Raw genomic sequence first — 24,535 nt, 5'->3', positions numbered from 1 at the left:
TACTTTACACTCCATGTGCGTCATGCGCCGTACGCTAGATACAAAACCAGACCTTGCAGAATAACAAATGCTGGAGGAAATGTGAACACGGCTTGAGTCAGTACAATGCAGTGGTATGGTGGGTTGCCGACTGCGCCAGAGACTAACGCATTGAATGTGAACACGACCTTAGTGCAAGCCGGTGCGATTTATCAAATATAGTGATGATAAGTAATATAAATAAATGAATCATACATACAATACAATACACATACTAATAATTATACATAATAATAACACAATACTACTGCTACTATCCCCAATGCATTCTGTAGTTTGCACTTCTAAGATCATATATAGTCAATAGCAGACATTACAGAGATGGCAAAGATGTGAACTGTGAAGTTTTAGTGTCCTGCCTAGAATTTTTAGTATTACTTTTGCAACTACTATACTTCAAATTAACATAAAAATAATATTTATAGCATAATAATAATTATATTAAAAATATATTATTTTAGTAATATATATATATACCGTAATTTTTTTTAAAATTATAACTGCTATCGTTAAGCATAATTATCATCACAACAGTATATAATTAGTATTTTTTCTTACAAATAATGCAATAAACTCCAGTGATGTTACTATGATTATTTTATCGTAATAATGTTTTGTTCGTCATTTTTTGTAGTCATGTACTGTATTACAGTTTTACCACTTTTACAATATTATCATGATATTATTTTTTTCTTTGAATAATCATTATTAAGATTATTTTACTATTAGAATTATTATTCTTATTATTAATATTATTATTATTATTATTAATATTATTATTATTATTATTATTATTACTTTTATTACTTTTATTTTTATATTTTTGGCATTATTATTAGTTTTATTACCATTGGCTATTATAAAGTTTTCATCATTCACATGCTATTTTCTGTGCTGAGGTAGATGACAAAACCAAAAATTCCCATTAGAGTTTTTATTATTATTATTATTACTATTATTATTGTTGTTGGTTTTTTTTTTCATTTTTATCATTATTATTATTTTTCTTTTTTTTTTTGTTTTTCATCAGTTCACTCTGATGCCCTTTTTCTCTGCTTAAGTACACGACAGAATAAAAAAGCTTATTATTTTATTATTAAAAGTATTATTATTATTATTGTTATTATTATTATTGTTCATTTGACCATTATTTTTATTTTAGCACTAGTATTATTTTTCTTAATCATCATGAATTTTGCATCAGCACGCTCATAAAAACTTGCTATTTTCTCTGCTTAAGTGCAAGACAAAACAGAAATTTCTACATAATTCATTAAACCCATCACCGTTCTCACTATAACAGAACACATTGTAAATCTCCAAGCACCTAAACACATGCTCATAAAATTAAAAAAAAAAAAAAAAAACTCTTAAGTAAGTAAACATCCTATAGAGTCTATTGTATGAGATTAACCCCCGGTGTGCCAAGACTGGAAAGCCCCGGAAGGGTTAAGCCCGGGAAGTGTGCGTCCGCAGCAGAACTTTCAATGCAGTAAGTTTTTTTTAATTGCAGAATAATGTCATTGCACAAGTTTCGGTGAATCATTGAGGAGAGATAGTAGCAGTAGTAGCAGCAGTAGTCTCTAGTTCCTCGGGATGAATTCCTTCACATCTGCATTACACTGGCTTCCCCGCAGTTTACATCTCGGCTAAGCACATGCTGCACAAGGACACGCAGAGCTCCCACCATGGGGAGAAAGGAAAATCCCACTGACCTTTCTGCTGCTTGAAGCATTGGATAGACCCCGAGTGATGAACCATCTTCTTAGAGGATGCGGAACAAGGTTTATGAGAAGGAGTCAAGCGGATAATACATGGGAAATAGATGGAAATGGATGGCCACTTCTACAATCCCGGGGCTCCGGAAGAGCTGGATATGGAATACGACACCTGCTTTGGATGAACACTTTCGCCTGAAAGACTGTGCACCCTCATGTTGTCATAGTAACTATGGAGGGAGGTCCGGCTATAGACTCCCCTTAGCGGTTGCTCGAAGGATAATTCACAGCAATGCTCTTTTTTTTTTTCCTTCTCTCCCTCCCCACCGCATGCTGCAGTATGTCATCCAACAACATTACAGAGCCCGGATGTGAGGAAGGCAGAACTACATGGACAGAACACAAACTACTAGAAAAAACTACAAAGTAAAAGTCAAAACTGCTGTATACATCCTCTACTAGATCCAGAGAAGATGTATGATGTAGACCGCCTTGTGTGTGATCGTGAACTAACTGATCCTTATCCACAAAAACATAGAATCGTATCATCTGGAGAAATAAAAAAAATCCAAAAAAGCTTAAAAAAAACAATTTTTAAGGGAAAAAAGTCGGTTTTTGCTCATTTCAAAGTAGAATATTTTATATTCACCGTAGATGAAAAAGTTTTGGTAAAGTTTTTTGCCTTTCATTGGCATGTCTATATTTAAAGAGGTTGGCCACTTATAGCAAAAGGGGAACCACAGGTCATGTGATCCCCGGGCAGCAGGACTCCAGACCTGTGACCTCCCATGTCCTGCTGCCTTCCCATGGATGGAGGAGGCTGTGCAGTCCTTACTATATGCGAGTCCCCTCAGTGATTACCACTGCCATGTCAGTAATTGGAGGGGAAGGTCTATCCCCACATCCTTCCAACCACTGATTTGGAGTGGTTTGACAATATAGTTTCACTTCAGATACATTTTTTACATCACTTAATGAAGGTTTTTATATATTATTGAAAGCTCAATATTAGGGATGAGTGGACCTGAAATAGACTCAGTTTGGGTTCAGGTTTGGGCACTGAACCTGTTTGTTTCCCCAAACTGGTAACTTCTGTTACCCTTTAATTGCCACCAGCATCTAAATAGTGGCAGTGAATGCACACTGACATTTTTTCGAGGATCGTTGCTCCACATCTTTAAAGAGTTAATAACCAGGTTGGGTGTTGACAAAGGGTGAACCGAATCCATACCTCTGACTGAAGTCCGGGTTTGGGGACCCTAATGTTTGGCATAGTCCCACGCATCACTAATTAAGATCAAGCATTTAAACCCAATCCAGAAGGTTCAACCACATCTATAGCTTAGAGTGACCTGTCTGTTTTCTATCTGGTTTTATCTTATTTAATTCTCTTAAGGGGGTTGTCCAAGATCAAAAATTTTTGTAAGTGTTTCTAAAAATTCTAAAGAACCCATATTTGTTTCTAGTCCAGTGCAGCACCTCCCATTGTTGGTATACTCGGGGTATACAGAAGATCAGTGGTGTACGTCCTAACTGTCCCGGAATATGTGGGACGGTCCCGGATTTCGGCTCTGTACTGCTGTCCGGGCCGGCAGGTGGTATGTCCCAGGTATTAAATTCCTCAGTACAGTAATAATGTCGAGAGCTGTCAGCTATCTGCATTATTACTGTGCTTTTGCTGCTGCTGTGTGTAGCGGAGGCAGCAGGCACAATGTGATGATGTCATTCTACCTTTTGCCTTCAGAAATACACACAGCAGAAGGAGAGGAGAGCTGCTGCAGGGAAACAGGGAGAGGTGAGTGTTTTTTTTTTAATTAAGAAGCAACAAGGGGGAGCATATTGGCTCTGTAAATTAAATGATTTGGCTCTGTAAAGCTAAGAATTGGCTCTGTAAATTAAATGATTCATTGTAATAGAAAGTCTGTATATACTATATAAGGATATGGAGGAGGATCATCCTTGTAAGCTTTGTGAATAAGAGCTTACCGTCAATATGGATATCAGGTTTTCTAAGTAAGGTTTAATTGATATTGTACTGAAGAAGATGGAGTGAATGGTGAATAAATATATCTAAAATCAATATAAAGATCTGCCTAATGATCTTCTAAGAGCAGGGACTGTCTCGAAGAAAGACTGTTTAAAGGGGGGTTTCCAGGCTTTAAATATCCCTGATCAATATCACATTGATGGGGCGGCTCCCACATTCAGCCATTAACTATTTGGCAAAATCACTTCTTCCTCCCCAACCAACAGAACCCATTACTCCAGGACTTGTTCATTTGGAGGGTATATGTAGGATATCAACTCCCCAAAGTTGGTGCCATGACTCCCCACTAAAGTCTCCTTGACACATCAGAAAATAACTTTATACCCCTCTGTGACCCTTTAAATCCATTTACTATCTGCCCTCCCACAATCCCAGTCATCCCAACATGATCACCATCGACGACATGGAGGACGTGTCTCCAGAGGTTCCTTTGTGTAAATACATTAGTTCTCGCTGTTACTTGGCCTATGATATATTATGTCTTCTCAATATGTCAAACTAAGCAGTTCATGACATAATTGCCTGATTGTCTTGTAATGGGATGAGACAAATGAGTGCGTTCAGCAATGTAAGGGAAACACGTACAATGCATTACTCACTGTGATGAGCAATAGGGGGATGTATGGGGAGGAATGAGAAGATCCTTACGGATGACCTCACTGTTTGCTACGCTTAGTCTGGTCTTATTAATCCTCTTTGTGGTTGTATAGAGTCCTCGGGTAATAAAATACCAGACTTTTAGTATTCCATGGTAACATTGGCGCCAGTGACAGCTAATCATTAGTATTGCCATATATACACGGTTCCATTGTACTTTAATTATTATTACAAAGGAAACCTACCATTTGATCTGATGCATTATGAAGCATACATACCTTGAGAATGCTGTAGCTACACTGATGCAGGATCATATCTTGGTTAATCCCTGAGCTGAGTGGTTTTACTGAAAAAACTATTATAACATTCAGGACCATGGGAAAGCTGGGTCAGGCTGGCTGACATAAAAACATTACACACGGGAGCTTGTAATTACAAATGCAGGTTAGTCAAGACATGACTAATCAACATGGAGGATGCAGCAATTGATTATTCTGTCTGGCAGGGAGAAAAGTGATTGCATCATCATCTCCTGCAGAGAAAAACTCACAGGCTAGGAGAAGGGCTGAACCAAGCGCTGAAGGAGCCATAGAAGCGACAGAGCTTCATTATCATATTGTAATATCTGTTTTATCAGCAAAACCACTCAGCTCAGGGATAAACCAAGATATGATCCTGCATCAGTGTAGCTACAGCAGTCTCAGGGTATGTTTGCTTCATAATGTATCGAATCAAATGGTAGGTTTCCTTTAAGAGAAATTACAATTTGTATATTTATGCAAATTATCTTCTCTGTGCACAATGGGTGGGGCCTTGCCAATGGTGCCTATTTTAATCTTAATATGCTGCCTCCCACTGCCCCTTTACACACTGCTTGATGTACCCCCCAAAAAAGGAAGACATCAAAAGAACAATAGGGGTAGACTGCTAGTATTGGCATCATTTTAAAAATTGATTTTAGAAAGAAGGAGGCCATGGATAACAAATATAAAAATAAATCAAAAGAACCAACTATTCCAAATGGAGTTCTAAAGTTTTAAGACTATTTACAGATATGGATTATACAGAAAATGACTCTGTTCTGACTCTATTAACACTGGGAAATAAGTCATTTACTATAATATAAGAAACAGATGGAAATAAACCAAACTGAATATTGATTTTTAATTCAATTATGGTCAGGGCCGATTCTAGCATATTTGCTGCCTGAGGCGAATATTAAAATGCTGACCCCCCGCTCCCTGTTAAGTAAATCCTTAAACTTTACTAACAACCCCCCAGGCAGCTCCCTGACACTGTGTGACTGTCTACAGGATCTGAGAGGCATTAGTGGAATCTAGTACCTTATAGATGACAATCTCTTCCATCAGGAGGACTTTTTTCCAGGTTCTCCAATCCATGACGTATCAAAGGTGAATTCACGGCCGGATATCTTCAGCTCCGTGCAGCATCTCCACCCGGCGTCCCTAAAAATACCACAGTCACTTACAGTATGAAGTCTCCTGGATAACAACACTGCGCTCCTAAATAATATATACCCCTCACAACACAACTGACCGCACTCTCCCCACATATAACACATCCCTTCAATATCCCTGCTCTCATATATTTAAAGGCCTCGTTATTCACCACCCAATTAAATTATATACAGCTCCCATATACAGATCCCCTACAGCTTAAATAAAATCTTGCCCCACATATACATCCCCCCAGCTTAGTAATATACTGTATCCCATATACATCCCCCCAGCTTAGTAATATACTGTACCCCATATACCTCCCCCCAGCTTAGTAATATACTGTATCCCATATACATCCCCCCAGCTTAGTAATATACTGTATCCCATATACAGCTCCCCAGCTTAGTAATATACTGTATCCCATATACATCCCCCCAGCTTAGTAATATACTGTATCCCATATACTTCCCCCCAGCTTAGTAATATACTGTATCCCATATACAGCTCCCCAGCTTAGTAATATACTGTATCCCATATACATCCCCCCAGCTTAGTAATATACTGTATCCCATATACAGCCCCCCAGCTTAGTAATATACTGTATCCCATATACAGCTCCCAGCTTAGTAATATACTGTACCCCATATACAGCCCCCCCAGCTTAGTAATATACTGTATCCCATATACAGTCCCCTCCCAGCTTAGTAATATACTGTATCCCATATACATCCCCCCAGCTTAGTAATATACTGTATCCCATATACATCCCCCCAGCTTAGTAATATACTGTATCCCATATACATCCCCCCAGCTTAGTAAAATACTGTACCCCATATACATCCCCCCAGCTTAGTAATATACTGTATCCCATATACAGTCCCCTCCCAGCTTAGTAATATACTGTATCCCATATACATCCCCCCAGCTTAGTAATATACTGTATCCCATATACAGCCCCCCAGCTTAGTAATATACTGTATCCCATATACAGCCTCCCAGCTTAGTAATATACTGTATCCCATATACAGCCCCTGCAGCTTAGTAATATACTGTATCCCATATACATCCCCCCAGCTTAGTAATATACTGTACCCCATATACAGCCCCCCAGCTTAGTAATATACTGTATCCCATATACAGCCCCCCAGCTTAGTAATATACTGTATCCCATATACAGCCCCCCAGCTTAGTAATATACTGTATCCCATATACAGCTCCCCAGCTTAGTGATATACTGTACTCCATATACAGCCCCAGCTTAGTAATATACTGTATCCCATATACAGCCCCCAGCTTAGTGATATACTGTACTCCATATACAGCCCCAGCTTAGTAATATACTGTATCCCATATACAGCCCCAGCTTAGTAATATACTGTATCCCATATACAGCCCCCCAGCTTAGTAATATACTGTATCCCATATACATCCCCCCAGCTTAGTAATATACTGTACCCCATATGCATCCCCCCAGCTTAGTAATATACTGTACCCCATATACAGTCCCCTCCCAGCTTAGTAATATACTGTATCCCATATACATCCCCCCAGCTTAGTAATATACTGTATCCCATATACAGCTCCCCAGCTTAGTAATATACTGTATCCCATATACATCCCCCCAGCTTAGTAATATACTGTATCCCATATACTTCCCCCCAGCTTAGTAATATACTGTATCCCATATACAGCTCCCCAGCTTAGTAATATACTGTATCCCATATACATCCCCCCAGCTTAGTAATATACTGTATCCCATATACAGCCCCCCAGCTTAGTAATATACTGTATCCCATATACAGCTCCCAGCTTAGTAATATACTGTACCCCATATACAGCCCCCCAGCTTAGTAATATACTGTATCCCATACACAGTCCCCTCCCAGCTTAGTAATATACTGTATCCCATATACATCCCCCCAGCTTAGTAATATACTGTATCCCATATACATCCCCCCAGCTTAGTAATATACTGTATCCCATATACATCCCCCCAGCTTAGTAAAATACTGTACCCCATATACATCCCCCCAGCTTAGTAATATACTGTATCCCATATACAGCCCCCCAGCTTAGTAATATACTGTATCCCATATACATCCCCCCAGCTTAGTAATATACTGTATCCCATATACAGCCCCCCAGCTTAGTAATATACTGTATCCCATATACAGCCTCCCAGCTTAGTAATATACTGTATCCCATATACAGCCCCTGCAGCTTAGTAATATACTGTATCCCATATACATCCCCCCAGCTTAGTAATATACTGTACCCCATATACAGCCCCCCAGCTTAGTAATATACTGTATCCCATATACAGCCCCCCAGCTTAGTAATATACTGTATCCCATATACAGCCCCCCAGCTTAGTAATATACTGTATCCCATATACAGCTCCCCAGCTTAGTGATATACTGTACTCCATATACAGCCCCAGCTTAGTAATATACTGTATCCCATATACAGCCCCCAGCTTAGTGATATACTGTACTCCATATACAGCCCCAGCTTAGTAATATACTGTATCCCATATACAGCCCCAGCTTAGTAATATACTGTATCCCATATACAGCCCCCCAGCTTAGTAATATACTGTATCCCATATACATCCCCCCAGCTTAGTAATATACTGTACCCCATATACATCCCCCCAGCTTAGTAATATACTGTACCCCATATACAGTCCCCTCCCAGCTTAGTAATATACTGTACCCCATATACAGCCCCCCAGCTTAGTAATATACTGTATCCCATATACAGCCCCCAGCTTAGCAATATACTGTATCCCATATACAGCCCCCCAGCTTAGTAATATACTGTATCCCATATACATCCCCCCAGCTTAGTAATATACTGTATCCCATATACAGCCCCCAGCTTAGTAATATACTGTACCCCATATACAGCCCCCCAGCTTAGTAATATACTGTATCCCATATACAGCCCCCAGCTTAGTGATATACTGTACTCCATATACAGCCCCAGCTTAGTAATATACTGTATCCCATATACAGCCCCCAGCTTAGTGATATATAATATATAGCATCCCCCCCCAGTATAAAATAATTATAGCCCCAAATCCCCAAATAAAATATAGCATCCCCTCCCCCTAGTATTAAATAATTATGGCCCCAAATAATATATATAGCATCGCCCCCCTAGTATAAAATAATTATGGCCCCAAATAATACATATAGCATCCCCCCCTAGTATAAAATAATTATGGCCCCAAATAATATATATAGCATCCCCCCCTAGTATAAAATAATTATGGCCCCAAATAATATATATAGCATACCCCCAGTATAAAATAATGATAGCCCCAAATCCCTAAATAAAATATAGCATCCCCTCCCCCTAGTATAAAATAATTATGGCCCCAAATAATACATATAGCACCCCCCCCCTAGTATAAAATAATTATGGCCCCAAATAATATATATAGCATACCCCCAGTATAAAATAATGATAGCCCCAAATCCCTAAATAAAATATAGCATCCCCTCCCCCTAGTATAAAATAATTATGGCCCCAAATAATACATATAGCACCCCCCCCCCCTAGTATAAAATAATTATGGCCCCAAATAATATATATAGCATACCCCCAGTATAAAATAATGATAGCCCCAAATCCCTAAATAAAATATAGCATCCCCGCCCCCTAGTATAAAATAATTATGGCCCCAAATAATACATATAGCACCCCCCCCCCTAGTATAAAATAATTATGGCCCCAAATAATATATATAGCATCCCCCCCCCCTAGTATAAAATAATTATGGCCCCAAATAATATATATAGCATCCCCCCCCCCTAGTATAAAATAATTATGGCCCCAAATAATACATATAGCATACCCCCCCCCCCTAGTATAAAATAATTATGGCCTCAAATAATACATATAGCATCCCCCCCCTAGTATAAGATAATTATGGCCCCAAATAATACATATAGCATCCCCCCCCCAGTATAAGATAAGTATGGCCCCAAATAATACATATAGCATCCCCCCCCTAGTATAAGATAAGTATGGCCCCAAATAATACATATAGCACCCCCCCCCTTAGTATAAAATAATTATGGCCCCATATGATATCTATAGCGTCCCCCCCTCCCCCAGTATTAAACGTTTTCTAGCCCTATATAGTACCCCCCCTCCCAGTATAACATGAAACCTCCCCACATTTAATTAAAGTACATGAAAAATAATAAAATCATACTCACCTGCAGGCAGCTGCACCCTCGGCGCGGCTCCGGTCTTCACGCGGCCTTCACTCCGGTCTTCCTGTGTGCCGCGGCTCCGCACAGTGACACAGGCGCATGACGTCATGACGCCTGTGTCACTGCTTAGGACGGAGCGCGCAGCTGCCGGAAAGGCGCTGCGTCGCTCCGCATATAAATCGCGCCTGTGTCTTAAAGAGACAGGCGCGATTTATTTAGCTGGTGGGCGATTCGGGCGTTAATGGACGCCCGAATCGCCCACTTTAGAGCGGCAAATTTCGCCGCCCTTTACAGGGACCCGCATTCTGCCGCCTGAGGCGAGATTTTCATCTCGCCTCATGGCAGATGCGGCCCTGATTATGGTGTCATAATAGAACATTTGTCAAACAAAATAGCTCCATAACAAATCACTAGTGCGTTACAGATCAGCCAGGTATGGGCACATCAGACACAAGGCGACCTACAAGAACTTTCTCGGCAGAGAAATTTACAGGACTTGGCTATTTTCTAGATTCTGTAAAGTCTTTTCTCATCTTTATGCAGGATTTTCTACACCAAAGTACACATAATGGCCGACATTTATCAAAAATAGCGCAAACTGTACTAGGTGCAGTTTGCCTGTTTAGTGTGCAGGGGGCGCCAGATTCATGAATTGTGACGCCCGTTCTTCATGAATCCGGAGCTCCCTGCACTGCTTGGGAAGTGTGCACCTTTTTTTTGGTGCCCTTTAACATATATTGAGCGACACACTACTGTCAGACACAATGGGGCAGATTTACTTACCCGGCCCATTCGCGATCCATCGGCGCGTTCTCTGCGCTGGATTCGGGTCCGGCCGGGATTTATGTAGGTAGTTCCTCCGTCGTCCACCAGGTGGCGCTGCTGCGCTTAAAAGCATCTGAACGCGCCCTGGAATATACCAAGCTGGACCAAGTGAAGGTAAGCGCTTCCCAAGCGACACATTTTCGTTTTTTAAATGCGCCGGTTTTTCCGAATACGTCGGGTTTTCGTTCGGCCACGCCCCCCGATTTCCTTTGCGCGCATACCGGCGCCGATGCGCCACAATCGGATCGCGTGCGCCAAAATCCCGGGGCAATACAGGGGAAATCGTCGCAAATCGGAAATATTCGGGTAACACGTCGGGAAAACGCGAATCGGGCCCTTAGTAAATGACCCCCAATGGGGGTCATTTACTAAGGGCCCAAATCACGTTTTCCCGTCGGATTACCCAAATATTTCCAATTTGCGCCGATTTTCCCTGAATTGCCCCGGGTTTTTGCCACACGCGATCGGATTGTGGCGCATCGGCGCCGTCATGCACGCGTCGGAAATAAGGGGGCGTGGCCGTTAGAAAACCAGACGGATTCGGAAAAAAAAAGGGTCGCTTGACACGTGCTTACCTGCTCCCAGGTTAGGACGGTGAACTTCAGTGAACTCCGACGGACTTCAGCGCAGCAGCGACACCTGGTGGACATCGGGAGCACTACCTTAGTGAATCGCCGGAAGACCTGAATCCTCCACAGAGAACGCGCCACTGGATCGCGAATGGACCGGGTAAGTAAATCTGCCCCAATATGATAAATGTGGCGCACGGTCCAACAAAGCACAGCAACGCCCCTTTCTGTGCAGAATTTAGTGTCACATCGGGAATAGTGCTCACTTTATAAATACCTGTGCAAGCAGTTTTCAGTCAAAAGAACGTGCAAAGTCAGACAGAAAACTGGTGCAGGGGCTTGAATAAATGTGCGCCACTGTGTTCTTTAATCCCTTAACTCCTCTAAATTTGGTATCACCGCGATCGCACCGAACCAAAGAATAAAGTAGGCGTGTTATTTGGAGCGAAGAGTGAAAGTCGTAAAAACTGAGCCCACAAGAACGTGACGCACGTGCGTTTATTTCAATTTTTCCACATTTGGAATTTTTTTTCAGCTTCGCAGTACACGGCATGTTAAAATAAATAACATTACGGGAAAGTAAAATTTGTTACGCACAAAATAAGCCCTCACACAGGTCTGTACACGGAAAAATTAAAAAGTTATGGATTTTTGAAGTTGGAGAGCGAGAAATGAGCCGAAAAACCCTCCGTCCTTAAGGGGTTAAAAAAGAAACCTACCGCTTGGTTGTCTTTCGCTTCGGTGTAGTTATCTATTATTCCACGGTAACAGACTACAAACAAATCAATTATAGTCAGAATTAACATTCATACATCTATTCGTCTCATACTTCATACTAATTTGCATCATGAATTTTAGGAAGTACAGAGTCAACAGATATGCACTGCAATACCGACCAACGCCACTAAACAATGTATGGTGATGTGCTTTTTAGGCTTGTGATGGAGTAACCATCACTACACCCACGTCTATAAGACTGACAAAAAAATAGCGACATCCCTTTAGGGGTGTTAACAAAAGAGTTAGTCACTTTTATAAAGTTGTAGAGATTTTAGTTTCTGGAAATCACCAAAATCATCTTTGAACTCTATGAGAACGGGTAAGCAAGTGTGCAATTTTCCTGCAGTGACACCTCTGGTGCAGTGAAGTACTACATCTTCCTCATTAAAATCAAACTTTTTTTATAATAAAGGTTCATGCTCAGTCCTCCAAGAGATGTACATAGGTGCACAATGTCATCTAAAAGCCCTTTCGCAGAATAAAGATATAATACAAAGGGCCACATTTATCACTTTTGTGCGCCTAAGTGTAGTAGTTGCGCCTAAATTCTGGCGCTCTGTTTTGCCAGAATTATCACAAGCTACAACCATCTGTGATAAGGTAATTTCCTGCCTCTTATTAATCATTTTACTTTAACTCAGTTTAGGCGCAATTTTGGCGCAGTTTCGGCACAATGTTAGATTCAGGCACTTACATGTGATCCTGCTACAAGCTCCTCTCTGCTTCTCCCACAGCCCAGAATGAAGATAACACTCACAGCAGCACCCAGGTGTGTGACACCCTGCACCCAGTGACCTCCTCAGCGGTGGCTTCTCCTGGAGGGGATCCCCCAGTGCTGGTCTCCTTCTGCACCCCTGTAATTCTGCACAGTATCCCCCTCAGACACCAGTGTAATCATCCTGCTACACGGGGGGCACATGTCTGTACTATTTGCAAAATTCTGCAAACTTCTCTCTGAGCTCAGGATTTTGCAGAATGTTTTGTAAATAGAAGGTGATGAACTGTAAATAGAGTCTGCAGCTCCTGTCTCTATTATCTGTACTAGTGCCTGCAGTGTATGTATTGTCTGTATTATCTGTACTAGTGTCTGCAGTGTATGTAGTGTCTGTATTATCTGTACTAGTGCCTGCAGTGTATGTAGTGTCTGTATTATCTGTACTAGTGTCTGCAGTGTATGTAGTGTCTGTATTATATGTTCTAGTGTATGCAGTGTATGTAGTGTCTGTATTATCTGTACTAGTGTCTGCAGTGTATGTAATGTCTGTATTATTTGTACTAGTGTCTGCAGTGTATGTAGTGTCTGTATTATCTGTACTAGTGTCTGCAGTGTATGTAGTGTCTGTATTATATGTTCTAGTGTATGCAGTGTATGTAGTGTCTGTATTATCTGTACTAGTGTCTGCAGTGTATGTAATGTCTGTATTATCTGTACTAGTGTCTGCAGTGTATGTAGTGTCTGTATTATCTGTACTAGTGACTGCAGTGTATGTAGTGTCTGTATTATATGTTCTAGTGTCTGCAGTGTATGTAATGTCTGTATTATCTGTACTAGTGTCTGCAGTATATGTAGTGTCTGTATTATCGGTACTAGTGTCTGCAGTGTATGTAGTGTCTGTATTATCTGTACTAGTGCCTGCAGTGTATGTAGTGTCTGTATTATCTGTACTAGTGTCTGCAGTGTATGTAGTGTCTGTATTATATGTTCTAGTGTCTGCAGTGTATGTAATGTCTGTCTTATCTGTTCTAGTGTCTGCAGTGTATGTAATGTCTGTATTATCTGTACTAGTGTCTGCAGTATATGTAGTGTCTGTATTATCTGTACTAGTGTCTGCAGTGTATGTAATGTCTGTATTATTTGTACTAGTGTCTGCAGTGTATGTAGTGTCTGTATTATATGTTCTAGTGTCTGCAGTGTATGTAATGTCTGTATTATCTGTACTAGTGTCTGCAGTATATGTAGTGTCTGTATTATCGGTACTAGTGTCTGCAGTGTATGCAGTGTCTGTTTTATCTGTACTAGTGTCTGCAGTGTATGTAGTGTCTGTATTATATGTTCTAGTGTCTGCAGTGTATGTAATGTCTGTATTATCTGTACTAGTGTCTGCAGTATATGTAGTGTCTGTATTATCTGTACTAGTGTCTGCAGTGTATGTAATGTCTGTATTATCTGTACTAGAGTCTGCAGTGTATGCAGTGTCTGTATTATCTGTACTAGTGTCTGCAGTGTATGTAGTGTCTGTATTATATGTTCTAGTGTCTGCAGTATATGTAGTGTCTGTATTATCTGTACTAGTGTCTGCAGTGTATGTAGTGTCTGTATTATCTGTACTAGTGTCTGCAGTGTCTGTATTATCTGTACTAGTGTCTGCAGTGTATGTAATGTCTGTCTTATCTGTTCTAGTGTCTGCAGTGTATGTAACGTCTGTATTATCTGTACTAGTGTCTGCAGTGTATGTAGTGTCTGTATTATCTGTACTAGTGTCTGCAGTGTATGTAATGTCTGTCTTATCTGTTCTAGTGTCTGCAGTGTACGTAATGTCTGTATTATCTGTACTAGTGTCTGCAGTGTATGTAATGTCTATATTATATGTACTAGTGTCTGCAGAGCATCTAATATCTATCTGTACTAGTGTCTGCAGAGTCTCTAATGTCTGTATTATCTGTACTAGTGTCTGCTGAGCTCTGCTGCTGGGTTTGAGCTGTTCTGCAAAGGGGCTCAGTGTTACTTCTCAGTTTACGCCACCTTCGGGCTGGAGTGTTTTTGTGCCTGTTTTTGCGCCTAAATGAACAACGTGCTAATGATGAATATCATTAGGCGCAGCAAAACATCTGGATTGCTAGGATAAATGAGGGAAAGCTGGTTATTTTAGCTGCTCGGCTAGTTTGGCGGATAATCGTAAAAATGGCGTGAAAACAGTGCGCAAGTATGAAAAGGCGCAACAATAACAGAAAAAACGAGTGATACATGTGGCCCAAAGTTTTTTCTGAGCACTCACTTGTACTGTTAAATTCTGCAAATAGTGTTGAAAAGTTAGTGAATATTTAACTTTCTAGTGACAGATTCTAATCCAAAATCCATTTCACAAGCCGCATATCTCATATAAATAATAAATACAACACATCGCGCGGCTAACAAAACGGCGTCCCTGGAAATATGAAAAGAAAGCGAAACATCTGTTTAAGCTGCTTAGATTTTATCAGCTTAAACAAGACCTATATTTCTGTATTAATGTCAGGGATAATAGGAAAAAAGTATAATGCATAAATACAGAGAGCACAGGACTATGTCCCCTGACCACGGTGATGACTCCTGTAATAGTCATGATTATAATAGCCAGAAAGATTAAACAATAGATAGATAGATAGATAGATAGATGATAGATTTGAGATAGATAGACAGATAGATAGATAGATAGATAGATAGATAGATAGAAGATAAATAGTAAGATAGATAGGTAAATAGAAGATAGATATGAGTTAGATGATAGATATGAGATAGATAGATGATAGATACCGTAGATCAGGACCGGATTAAGGATGGTGGGGGCCCCTGGGCGCAAACTGGTGGGGGCCCTTCCAACAATGTTTTTGTAAGTGTATATATATTGCCAGCCCCCTGTAGTATATAGCCTGCCAGCCCCCTGTAGTATATAGCTTGGCAGACCCCTGTAGTATATAGCCTGCCAGACCCCTGTAGTATATAGCCTGCCAGACCCCTGTAGTATATAGCCTGCCAGACCCCGTAGTATATAGCCCGCAGCCCCCTGTAGTATACAGCCACGAGCCCCTTGTAGAATTTAGCCGCCAGTCCCCTGTAGAAAATGGCCACAAAATAATAAACTTCATACTTACCTCACTTTCCCTTCAAGTGATTCCACAACGCTGCAGGCTCTCCCTCGCTCTTCAGGCCGCCGCCGGCCAATGAGGACATGGCTGCCATCGCTGGGGAGATTTCCGATGCAGTGTTTTGGCAGCAGCATGTGGTGATCAGACGCCGACAGCGTGACGTCATCACTCGCCGCCGGCGTCCCATCACAACCTGCTGTCCCCAAAACACTGCATTGGTGAACTCCCCCAGCGATGGCAGCTGTGTCTGACTGACACAGCTGACATCCTAGACCCCTATGTGCAATGTGGACAGCCACAGGCCGCTGCGCATCGCACACGGTGACAGTCAGCGAAAGTGAAAGTGGTGGGGGCCCTGGGGCTAGAGCCCCAGGAGCCCCTCCTTTTATCCGGCCCTGCCGTAGATAGATAGATAATAGATATGAGATAGATAGATAGATAGAATTACATGCAATATATCAAACTTCTCAACTGTCCTGAATCCGGTGAAACATTCTCAGATTTCGGGCTCTGTCCAGAGCGGCGGGGGTATATGTCCCAGGCAGTGGCGTAGAGCTCAGTATAGTGGGGAGGGAAGCACAGTGGGGCTCATTTACGAAAGGTTGTGCTGCTCTCTTTGGTCCTTTTTTGGGAATGGCATAGCTTGGACAGGTATTTAGTGTCTGCATTGGGATTTTGGCGCACACGACCCTCTTTTGGCGCAGCTGCGCTGGCTTGGATGTGACACAAATTGAGGGGGAGTGCTGTCGGACGATTCGACTGATTCAGACTGACGCGGTATTTAACTCAAATTGTGTCGCAAGACAATGCCCTTTCATGCACCAGGAGGAAGAAGGTGAACTCCGGCGGACCTGAGCGGGGAAGTGACACATGCAGGATATCGGACACACGATCTTAGTGAATCGCGGCACAGTGCATTATAGGTGGACAATGCACTTTCTGTGAACTCAAGTGGACGAGTAAGTAAATGTCCCCCAGTGAGTGGTCCCCCAGCCACCGTTATACCACTATTGCCACCGTCCAGTGACCATATAGTGGTAGATGGTTCATCTCACACATAATCACATAATAATGTAGAGACTTACATGTCACACCTCTGTATTATCCACATTTCCTGTCTCTTCCATCCGACCGGGGACACCCGACCACTTCTACCCGCTGCATCGTGGATTTGTCACTTTTACAATAATATATAGTTGGGGACATATTTGGATCCGCAACACAAAAGGCAGAAATACGTTAAAGTGAGGAGGAGATGGCAGAAATACAATGTGAGGGGGAGGGAAGGGGGACTCAATATTCTTTTGGGGGACACAATGTAAGGGGGCGATGTACTTATACTGTGTGGGGATCGAGTAAGGGGTGGTGAAAAAGGCAAGGCTTAGAGAAACAAAATTCCTCTTTCACCTCCACAAAAATTGAGAGGTGCAATATAGTGATTTAAATATTTTTATTTATTCTTTGACATAAAACTATCAGTCACGAAGAACACCTACTGGAGTTCTTAGGAATGAGAAAGGCAATAAAATATGTGCTGTGCATATGACTGCAGATACAACAATATGAACAATCTGCTCAGCTCCTCCTGCTCTATAACATGCTGACTAGAGATAGGACACTATGTACAATCTGCTAAGCTCCTCCTACTCTATATCATGCTGCCTGCAGATAGGACACTATGTACAATCTGCTAAGCTCCTCCTGCTCTATAACATGCTGCCTGCAGATAGGACACTATGTACAATCTGCTCAGCTCCTCCTGCTCTATAACATTCTACCTGCAGATAGGACACTATGTACAATCTGCTCAGCTCCTCCTGCTCTATAATATGCTGCCTGCAGTTGGAGAGGAGTGAACATAAGCCACTCTCATTCAGCTTCTGTTCACTCATGTCCCTCCCTTCTCCATAGACTTCTCCATAATTGTTTATTTAGCAGCTCAGAGAGATTTAAAATTAGAGCCTGTGGAGGGGAAAACTGATAAAAATTGCAGAATACAAGGAATTCAGTGGATAGAAATAATATTATTTCACGAATTGTACTGTTGATATATGAAAACACAACACGATATTTATAGTGAGCCTGTCTCACGATAGTTTGGATATTGCAATGAAAATGTAACAACCTTCGACAGTCATAAGGAATATTGTATATTGAGTTTTTCAAGAAACCAATTTGAAGTGTCATCACTCCTGCCAGGAATCTCCCGGAGGTCCCTCTGGAAGTCCGTGCCGTTATGTTTTGTAAATCTGTTCCTGGTGTAGGTTGGTGTTAGCAGATAGGGCTGATCACACACATAAATGCTCATATGGTGTTTACATTGGCAAACAAGACGGCGGATCTGGCAGTGCTGAATATTTACTGATAACACAGTCTACCCGAAATTCTAGATACAATCTCAATCGGAAATGGCGCCAATGATGCATCCTTTTCTCATTGCCTTGTTAGCATTGTATTCAATTATTGAAGTCGATTTTGATTTGCTTTACAATTCATAAACTGATCCTCATATAATGGGCCAGATACATGAAAACGGGCAGCGGTAGCAGCCATAACAGCTGCTATGGGGCCCACAGTGTCAGGGGGCCCTGTCATTGGACCTGTCACACTAAAGCATGGAGGATGTGCACCATTATATACATATCATGCTACACGTTGTACAGTATACTATATATATATATATATAACAGTGCACATCTTCCACAGAACACAGCATGAAGCAGCAGCTCACATTAGAAATGTCGGGCGAGAGGGAGGGGACAATAAAATGACAGGACCAGGGGTCACTCATCTCTAATTTCTGCCGTGCACTTTCCCCATGTGGAGAGCAGCTACTGGGACAGATCTGTGTAAGTGTGTAAAAGTGTATGAATGTGTGAGTATACAATATAGGACGTAGGGGGCCCCATTCTGACGTCTGCTATGGGGCCCTGCGTGGCTGATTATGTAGCTGAAAATCTTCCTTAGCGCAGTTAGCCTCACTAATGTGCAGTTCGCCAGATAATCCAATAGTGTAGCAGGCTCTTAGTAAGGCCTCATGCACACAATGTCAGGCTCCTGGGGTAGTGAACCCACTGGACCACCGCGGACGATGGCACAAGCCAACATCTGGGACCGGAATCTCAGTAGCACCCGGTTTTCACCAAAGCCTGACGCAAAGCAGGATGGTCTTGCTGCGGCCTGGTGACAGGTCGTTCCACAGGAGCGACTTGTCCGCAGTGGCAGCCAAGGTCAAGGTACAGAGACACTAGGCAGGCTCGAGGTCGGGGGCAGGCGGATAGTCAGGGTAGGCAGCAATGGTGCAGAATCAGGAACAGAGCAGGAGGTCAGGGCTGGCAGCGGAAGAGCGAGGTCGGGGTCAGGTCCGAGTTCACAACGGGAGGTCAGAGCAGAAACAACAATCACAGAGAGAAGCATATAGCTCAAAGATCCAGCGGGGGTTGCTGAGAGAAGCCGGCTTATAAAGAAACCTGGAAGGGGCCAGCGCCAATCAGCAATGCGCTGGCCCTTTAAATCTGCAAGTGCCGGCGAGCGCACGCCATAGGGTGCGGGGACGTGCACTCTGGCCAGCCAGTACGAGAGCAGGAACATGGAGAGATAAGTGAGTTGGGACCGGGAAGCTATCTCCGAGATGTAGACCGCAGGGGCACCCGTGACACACAACCATTTTTTTCCCACGTAAAATGTCCACTGTTACATTTTCCTTATACGTCCTGAAAACCTGTCACCAGGAATTTAATTTTTATCTGGTGACAGGTTCCAATAGCATTCTGTCTGCATTCTGTATTATTTCAATACTGTATATAAGTTTATTTTACATTACCTGGTTTCCTGCCAGCAGCCTGTGGTGACTCCTGGGGGAGGCAGATAGCAGAATCTATGGGGCTATTCCAACTGTGACCAAATCAGTGGAGAGACACCTATCAGGATGCAAAGAGTTGGTGGAGGGCCTATTTGAAGTTTTATGTAATCAATTACTAGAATACACATGTCAATTACAAGGCCGTGTGGTGGATCCGTCTTGCTACATTCTGGGGCTTTCAACGTCTGTAGCATTTGGTTTGACCTTAAGATGCAGGGCTACAGGGCCATAGTATCTTCAATGGCGCTCCTTCTCCATTCCCTGCATTGGCCGATAGGCCATAAAGCTCACTTCCTCATCATGCTCCAAATGTTATGGCCAATGGTGGCTGGAGGTTGGTTGAGTTTATTGGGTTGCAAAATGTAGAAATAGTTGCGAATTCTTAATCTTATATGTACATTCAGCCCTTTAAACACAATGGGGCAGATTTACTTACCCGGTTCTGTCGCGATCCAGCGGCGCGTTCTCAGTGGAGGATTTGGGTCTTCCGGCTATTCACTAAGGTAGTGCGCCCAATGTCCACTAGGTGTCGCTGCTGCTGCGCTGAATTCCGTCGGAGTTCACTAAAGTTCACCAAGCAAGCGTGGGTGCAGGTAAGCGCGTGTCAAGCGACACTTTTTTTAAAAAAATACGTTGTTTTTTCCGAATCGGTCGGGTTTTCTCATGGCCACGTCCCCCGATTTCCATCGCGTGCATGCCAGCGCTGATGCGCCACAATCCGATTGCGTGCGCCAAAATCCCGGGGCAATTCAGGAAAAATCGGCGCAAATCAGAAATATTCGGGTAACGCGAAGGAAAAACGCGATTCGGGCCCTTAGTAAATGACCCCCAATGTAAGTACGTTTGAGACGCCACAATTTTACCCCTAAAAATGTTACCTTAAATTATCTCTTGCTGAGGCACTGTACCTTAATTACAGCTGTTTTATTGATATGCAAGAGAATGAGTAGAGTTGAGTCAACTTCTGAAGAGAAGAGTCAAGTTTTCTCCCAGGTTGCCAGAGAACCCCGCCTCCTTCATTTGACTGACAGCTCGGTGTCTCTTCAAAGCTCGGCCTGAGAAGACAGGAAGTCCTCTCCTTGTCCACTTCCTGTCCTTACAAGAATACTGTCCCTCTCACTGCACAGGGTACTAAGCGGTCAGCACTGTGTTGGAAAATGCACCATTATCACCCACATACGGTGGTCAGTACCAAATGACGGTGGATGGGGTCATCTCAGACAAAGGCGGAAAACGTTCAGGGAAAGATTTTACTAGCTGGACGGGGTAGGTTTTAAGCTGGGACCCCTGCACTGCACTCTTTAGCAAAGGCTCTGTAAGGGGGTGAGTGAGGATTATTGTGTCTGTTCTTAATGACAGGTTCCTTTTAAGCACTTTAGGGGAAGGTAAAGAGATCCTTCCTCCAGTTACCTTTGAGAATCGAATTTATATAATCGCTTCAGGATAATTTTCGAACACACAGGTTATTTTTGGACTGTCCAAGTTTCCCAAAGGAAGCTGCTCCCGTGGCCTAGATAAGCCTCTGATCATCTATGCAGAGAGCGGGGAACCCATTCTGTCCATGCATGAGCGACCGAACCTCCATATTCATAGCAAGTGGCCCGAACACATAGCGATATCATGCAGGAATCACAGTCAGAGACCTACAGACACACAATACTGCTCACCCCAACAAAGCACAACCCGTATTCATCCGCAATATTCCTCCCTGGCAGTATCCGTGGGATACAAATGATGTGTTCTGCATGACCACCCAAAAGCCAGCGATCCTCAGATCTCCCTGCCGAAAAATATATCACATCTTCCATTAACTAGGGCCAGAGTTTTACTTGTATGATTAACCTGCAATTTTTATTACATCCCTCCAGCTGCAGATGCATTGTATACTATATACATCCCTTATAGAGGTCCTCCAGCTGCCGGGGTAGTGACGTATAACATTGTAGCATCATCTTCTACATACTTACAATTCTGTAGTGAAGTAAAGGATTTGCATGAGAGCTTTTATTTATTGGTCCATAAAATTGGCCAAAAGGCATCATAAGTTACATGTAAGTGAAGATGTATCCAATAAAAAGTCAATATTTACAGTCTAATTTGCATGTAACTTGTAAGAGAGCAGGATGAGCTGAGCAGATTGTACCTAGTGTCCTATCTGCAGGCAGCATGTTATAGAGCAGGAGGAGCTGAGCAGATTGTACATAGTGTCCTATCTGCAGTCAGCATGCTATATAGCAGGAGGAGCTGAGCAGATTATGCAGTGTCCTATCTGCATGCAGCATGTTATAGAGCAGGAGGAGCTGAGCAGATTGTACATAGTGTCCTATCTGCAGTCAGCATGCTATATAGCAGGAGGAGCTGAGCAGATTGTACAGTGTCCTATCTGCAGGCAGCATGTTATAGAGCAGGAGGAGCTGAGCAGATCGTACATAGTGTCCTATCTGTAGGCAGCATGTTATAGAGCAGGAGGAGCTGAGCAGATTGTATATAGTGTCCTATCTGCAGTCAGCATGCTATATAGCAGGAGGAGCTGAGCAGATTGTACAGTGTCCTATCTGTAGGCAGCATGTTATAGAGCAGGAGGAGCTGAGCAGATTGTACATAGTGTCCTATCTGCAGGCAGCATGTTATAGAGCAGTGGGGAGCTGAGAAGATTGTAAACAATTTCCTATCTGAATGCAGCATGTTATAGAGCAGGAGAAGATGAGCACGATCGGGTCCTCCACTTTTGAGCACAATTGCACTTCTGGCTAATTTGAGACATATGGGGGCTTATTTACTTACATGCACCAGGAAGAAGAAGGTGGACCTGAGCGGGGAAGCGACACATGCAGGATATCGAGTGCACGATCTTCATGAATCGCGACAGAGTTCATCCTTGTCGGACAGTCCAGATCGGGGATTGCGCAGAGACCGGGTAAGTAAATGTGCCCCATGGTTTAGAAGTTGATGGGAACCGCTACAATCTCTCCTGGTTTTATTAAATAATAATTAATAATTCCTTTATTTATATAGCGCACACAGATTACGCAGCGCTGCACAGATCTTGCCAAATCAGTCCCTGTCCCCAATGGGGCTCACATTTTTTATTAGGAAGCAGTGATATTGTACCTTTCACTCTATGGGCGGGGGGGGGGGGTGTCATTAATCATAGTCTGTTAGACTGTTTTGACTGTCATCTCGTTAATTTGGCGCATTTATGCACCATTTTCTGGCGCACGGCAAAGTTCGGCACTTAGTGGTTTTGAGTCCCTACGCCTTATCTGACATAGTGAGAGCCTCCTATACAGATGTTTGCACGGGATCTATCACAAATTTGGGCCTAAAAAGGCGCAAAATAGGCGCAAAAATACACCTACTCTGAGCAGGTGCACTTCCAAAAAAAAAATCACTTTTCATTACTAAAAAAATAAATTTTAGGTTCCGAAATGAAAAATTCCCTCTACGCAACATGGAAAATACTTCGGAGCAGTTTTAAAATGTAAAATTTCCCCAGTAACGACTTCATCACTTTCTATGGGATCATCTCTGTGAGTGATTATTGTCTTATTGTACAGATCTGAGAATATTATCAGTCTCCATTTCTGTACATTATAATAAAAAACAAAAAATTTTCTCAATCTCAATTTTTTTTAATTTTTTTAACATCTCTGTAACTTTTAGTCCCTGCAGTTACATCACAATGATAGTTTTTTTTGTGCAGAGATGAAGCCCTGAACGTTCTGTCACATTTTCTCAGTCTCCTTTCATTATTGCTCACAAATGAGATCAAACAATTTGAGACAAATTTGGCGCAAATTTAGGCGCAAATGAATGGGACATGAGACAAATACAAAACGCATTTACTAAGGCAGAACTAGATCCATCATAGATCAGGAGCCAAAAAGAAGAGCAAACCAGGTGCAAAAACCGGTGAACCTGAGACCCACTATGATTAATGTCCCCCTATATTCCTGGAAGCGACTTACTGTACAGTATACTCTGTAAAGAGATGGAGCCGCATTGCTTTTTCAGCAGTTTGACTGCTACTTATGTGCATTGTGATAATTCAATGGCCCAGATTTATCAAAAGCAGTACACTATGGGGCTTATTTACTAGGGGTCCGCGGATCACATTTCCGTCGGACTGTTCATGGTTTTCGGAAATTTCGCTGCTTGGACAGGGATTTAGCAGAGGATTGTGTCACACACGATCAGTTTTTGGCGCAGCTGCGCTGGCTTTCATGCAACAGAAATCGGGGGCCGGGCCATTGGACAATCCCACTGATTCAGACTGAGTGCGGGATTTAACCCCTTAATGACCGCCCTATCGGGTTTTTACGGCGGTCATTAAGGGTACTTCTTCTGACGCGTACGCCTTTCTACGGCGGCGCGTCAGAAGAAGATTTCTGGACACCGGGTCTCGCTGGTGTCGGTGTCGGGCTGTGATCTCACAGCCCAGACCCGGCACTAACACCCGAGATCGGAAAAACTCCGATCCCGGGTGTTTAACCCCTTACACGCCGCGGTCAAGCATGACCGCGGCGTGCAAGTGTGTCCCCCGTGGATCGGACCCCCCCGGTGTGC

At 42.6% G+C, this 24,535-nt stretch overlaps 1 protein-coding gene across 2 annotated transcripts in view; it reads right to left on the bottom strand.

Annotated features, from left to right (window-relative positions):
• Positions 1-2,016, bottom strand: part of ANO3 (anoctamin 3) — a 246,029-nt gene extending 244,013 nt beyond the window's left edge. The window contains exon 1 of one of the 2 annotated variants that reach the window (XM_072118543.1): positions 1,755-2,016. In XM_072118543.1, coding sequence (XP_071974644.1) covers positions 1,755-1,800 — 46 coding nt within the window. In that variant the 5' untranslated portion in view covers positions 1,801-2,016. The remainder of the gene's footprint in view (positions 1-1,754) is intronic. The other variant, XM_072118544.1, reaches the window with a different exon arrangement.
• Between the last annotated feature and the right edge of the window lie 22,519 nt (positions 2,017-24,535).

The sequence above is a fragment of the Engystomops pustulosus genome, chromosome 7 (genome assembly GCF_040894005.1).
Source record: "Engystomops pustulosus chromosome 7, aEngPut4.maternal, whole genome shotgun sequence".
Lineage (NCBI taxonomy): Eukaryota > Metazoa > Chordata > Amphibia > Anura > Leptodactylidae > Engystomops > Engystomops pustulosus.
This window is presented reverse-complemented; position numbering and strand designations above follow the sequence as displayed.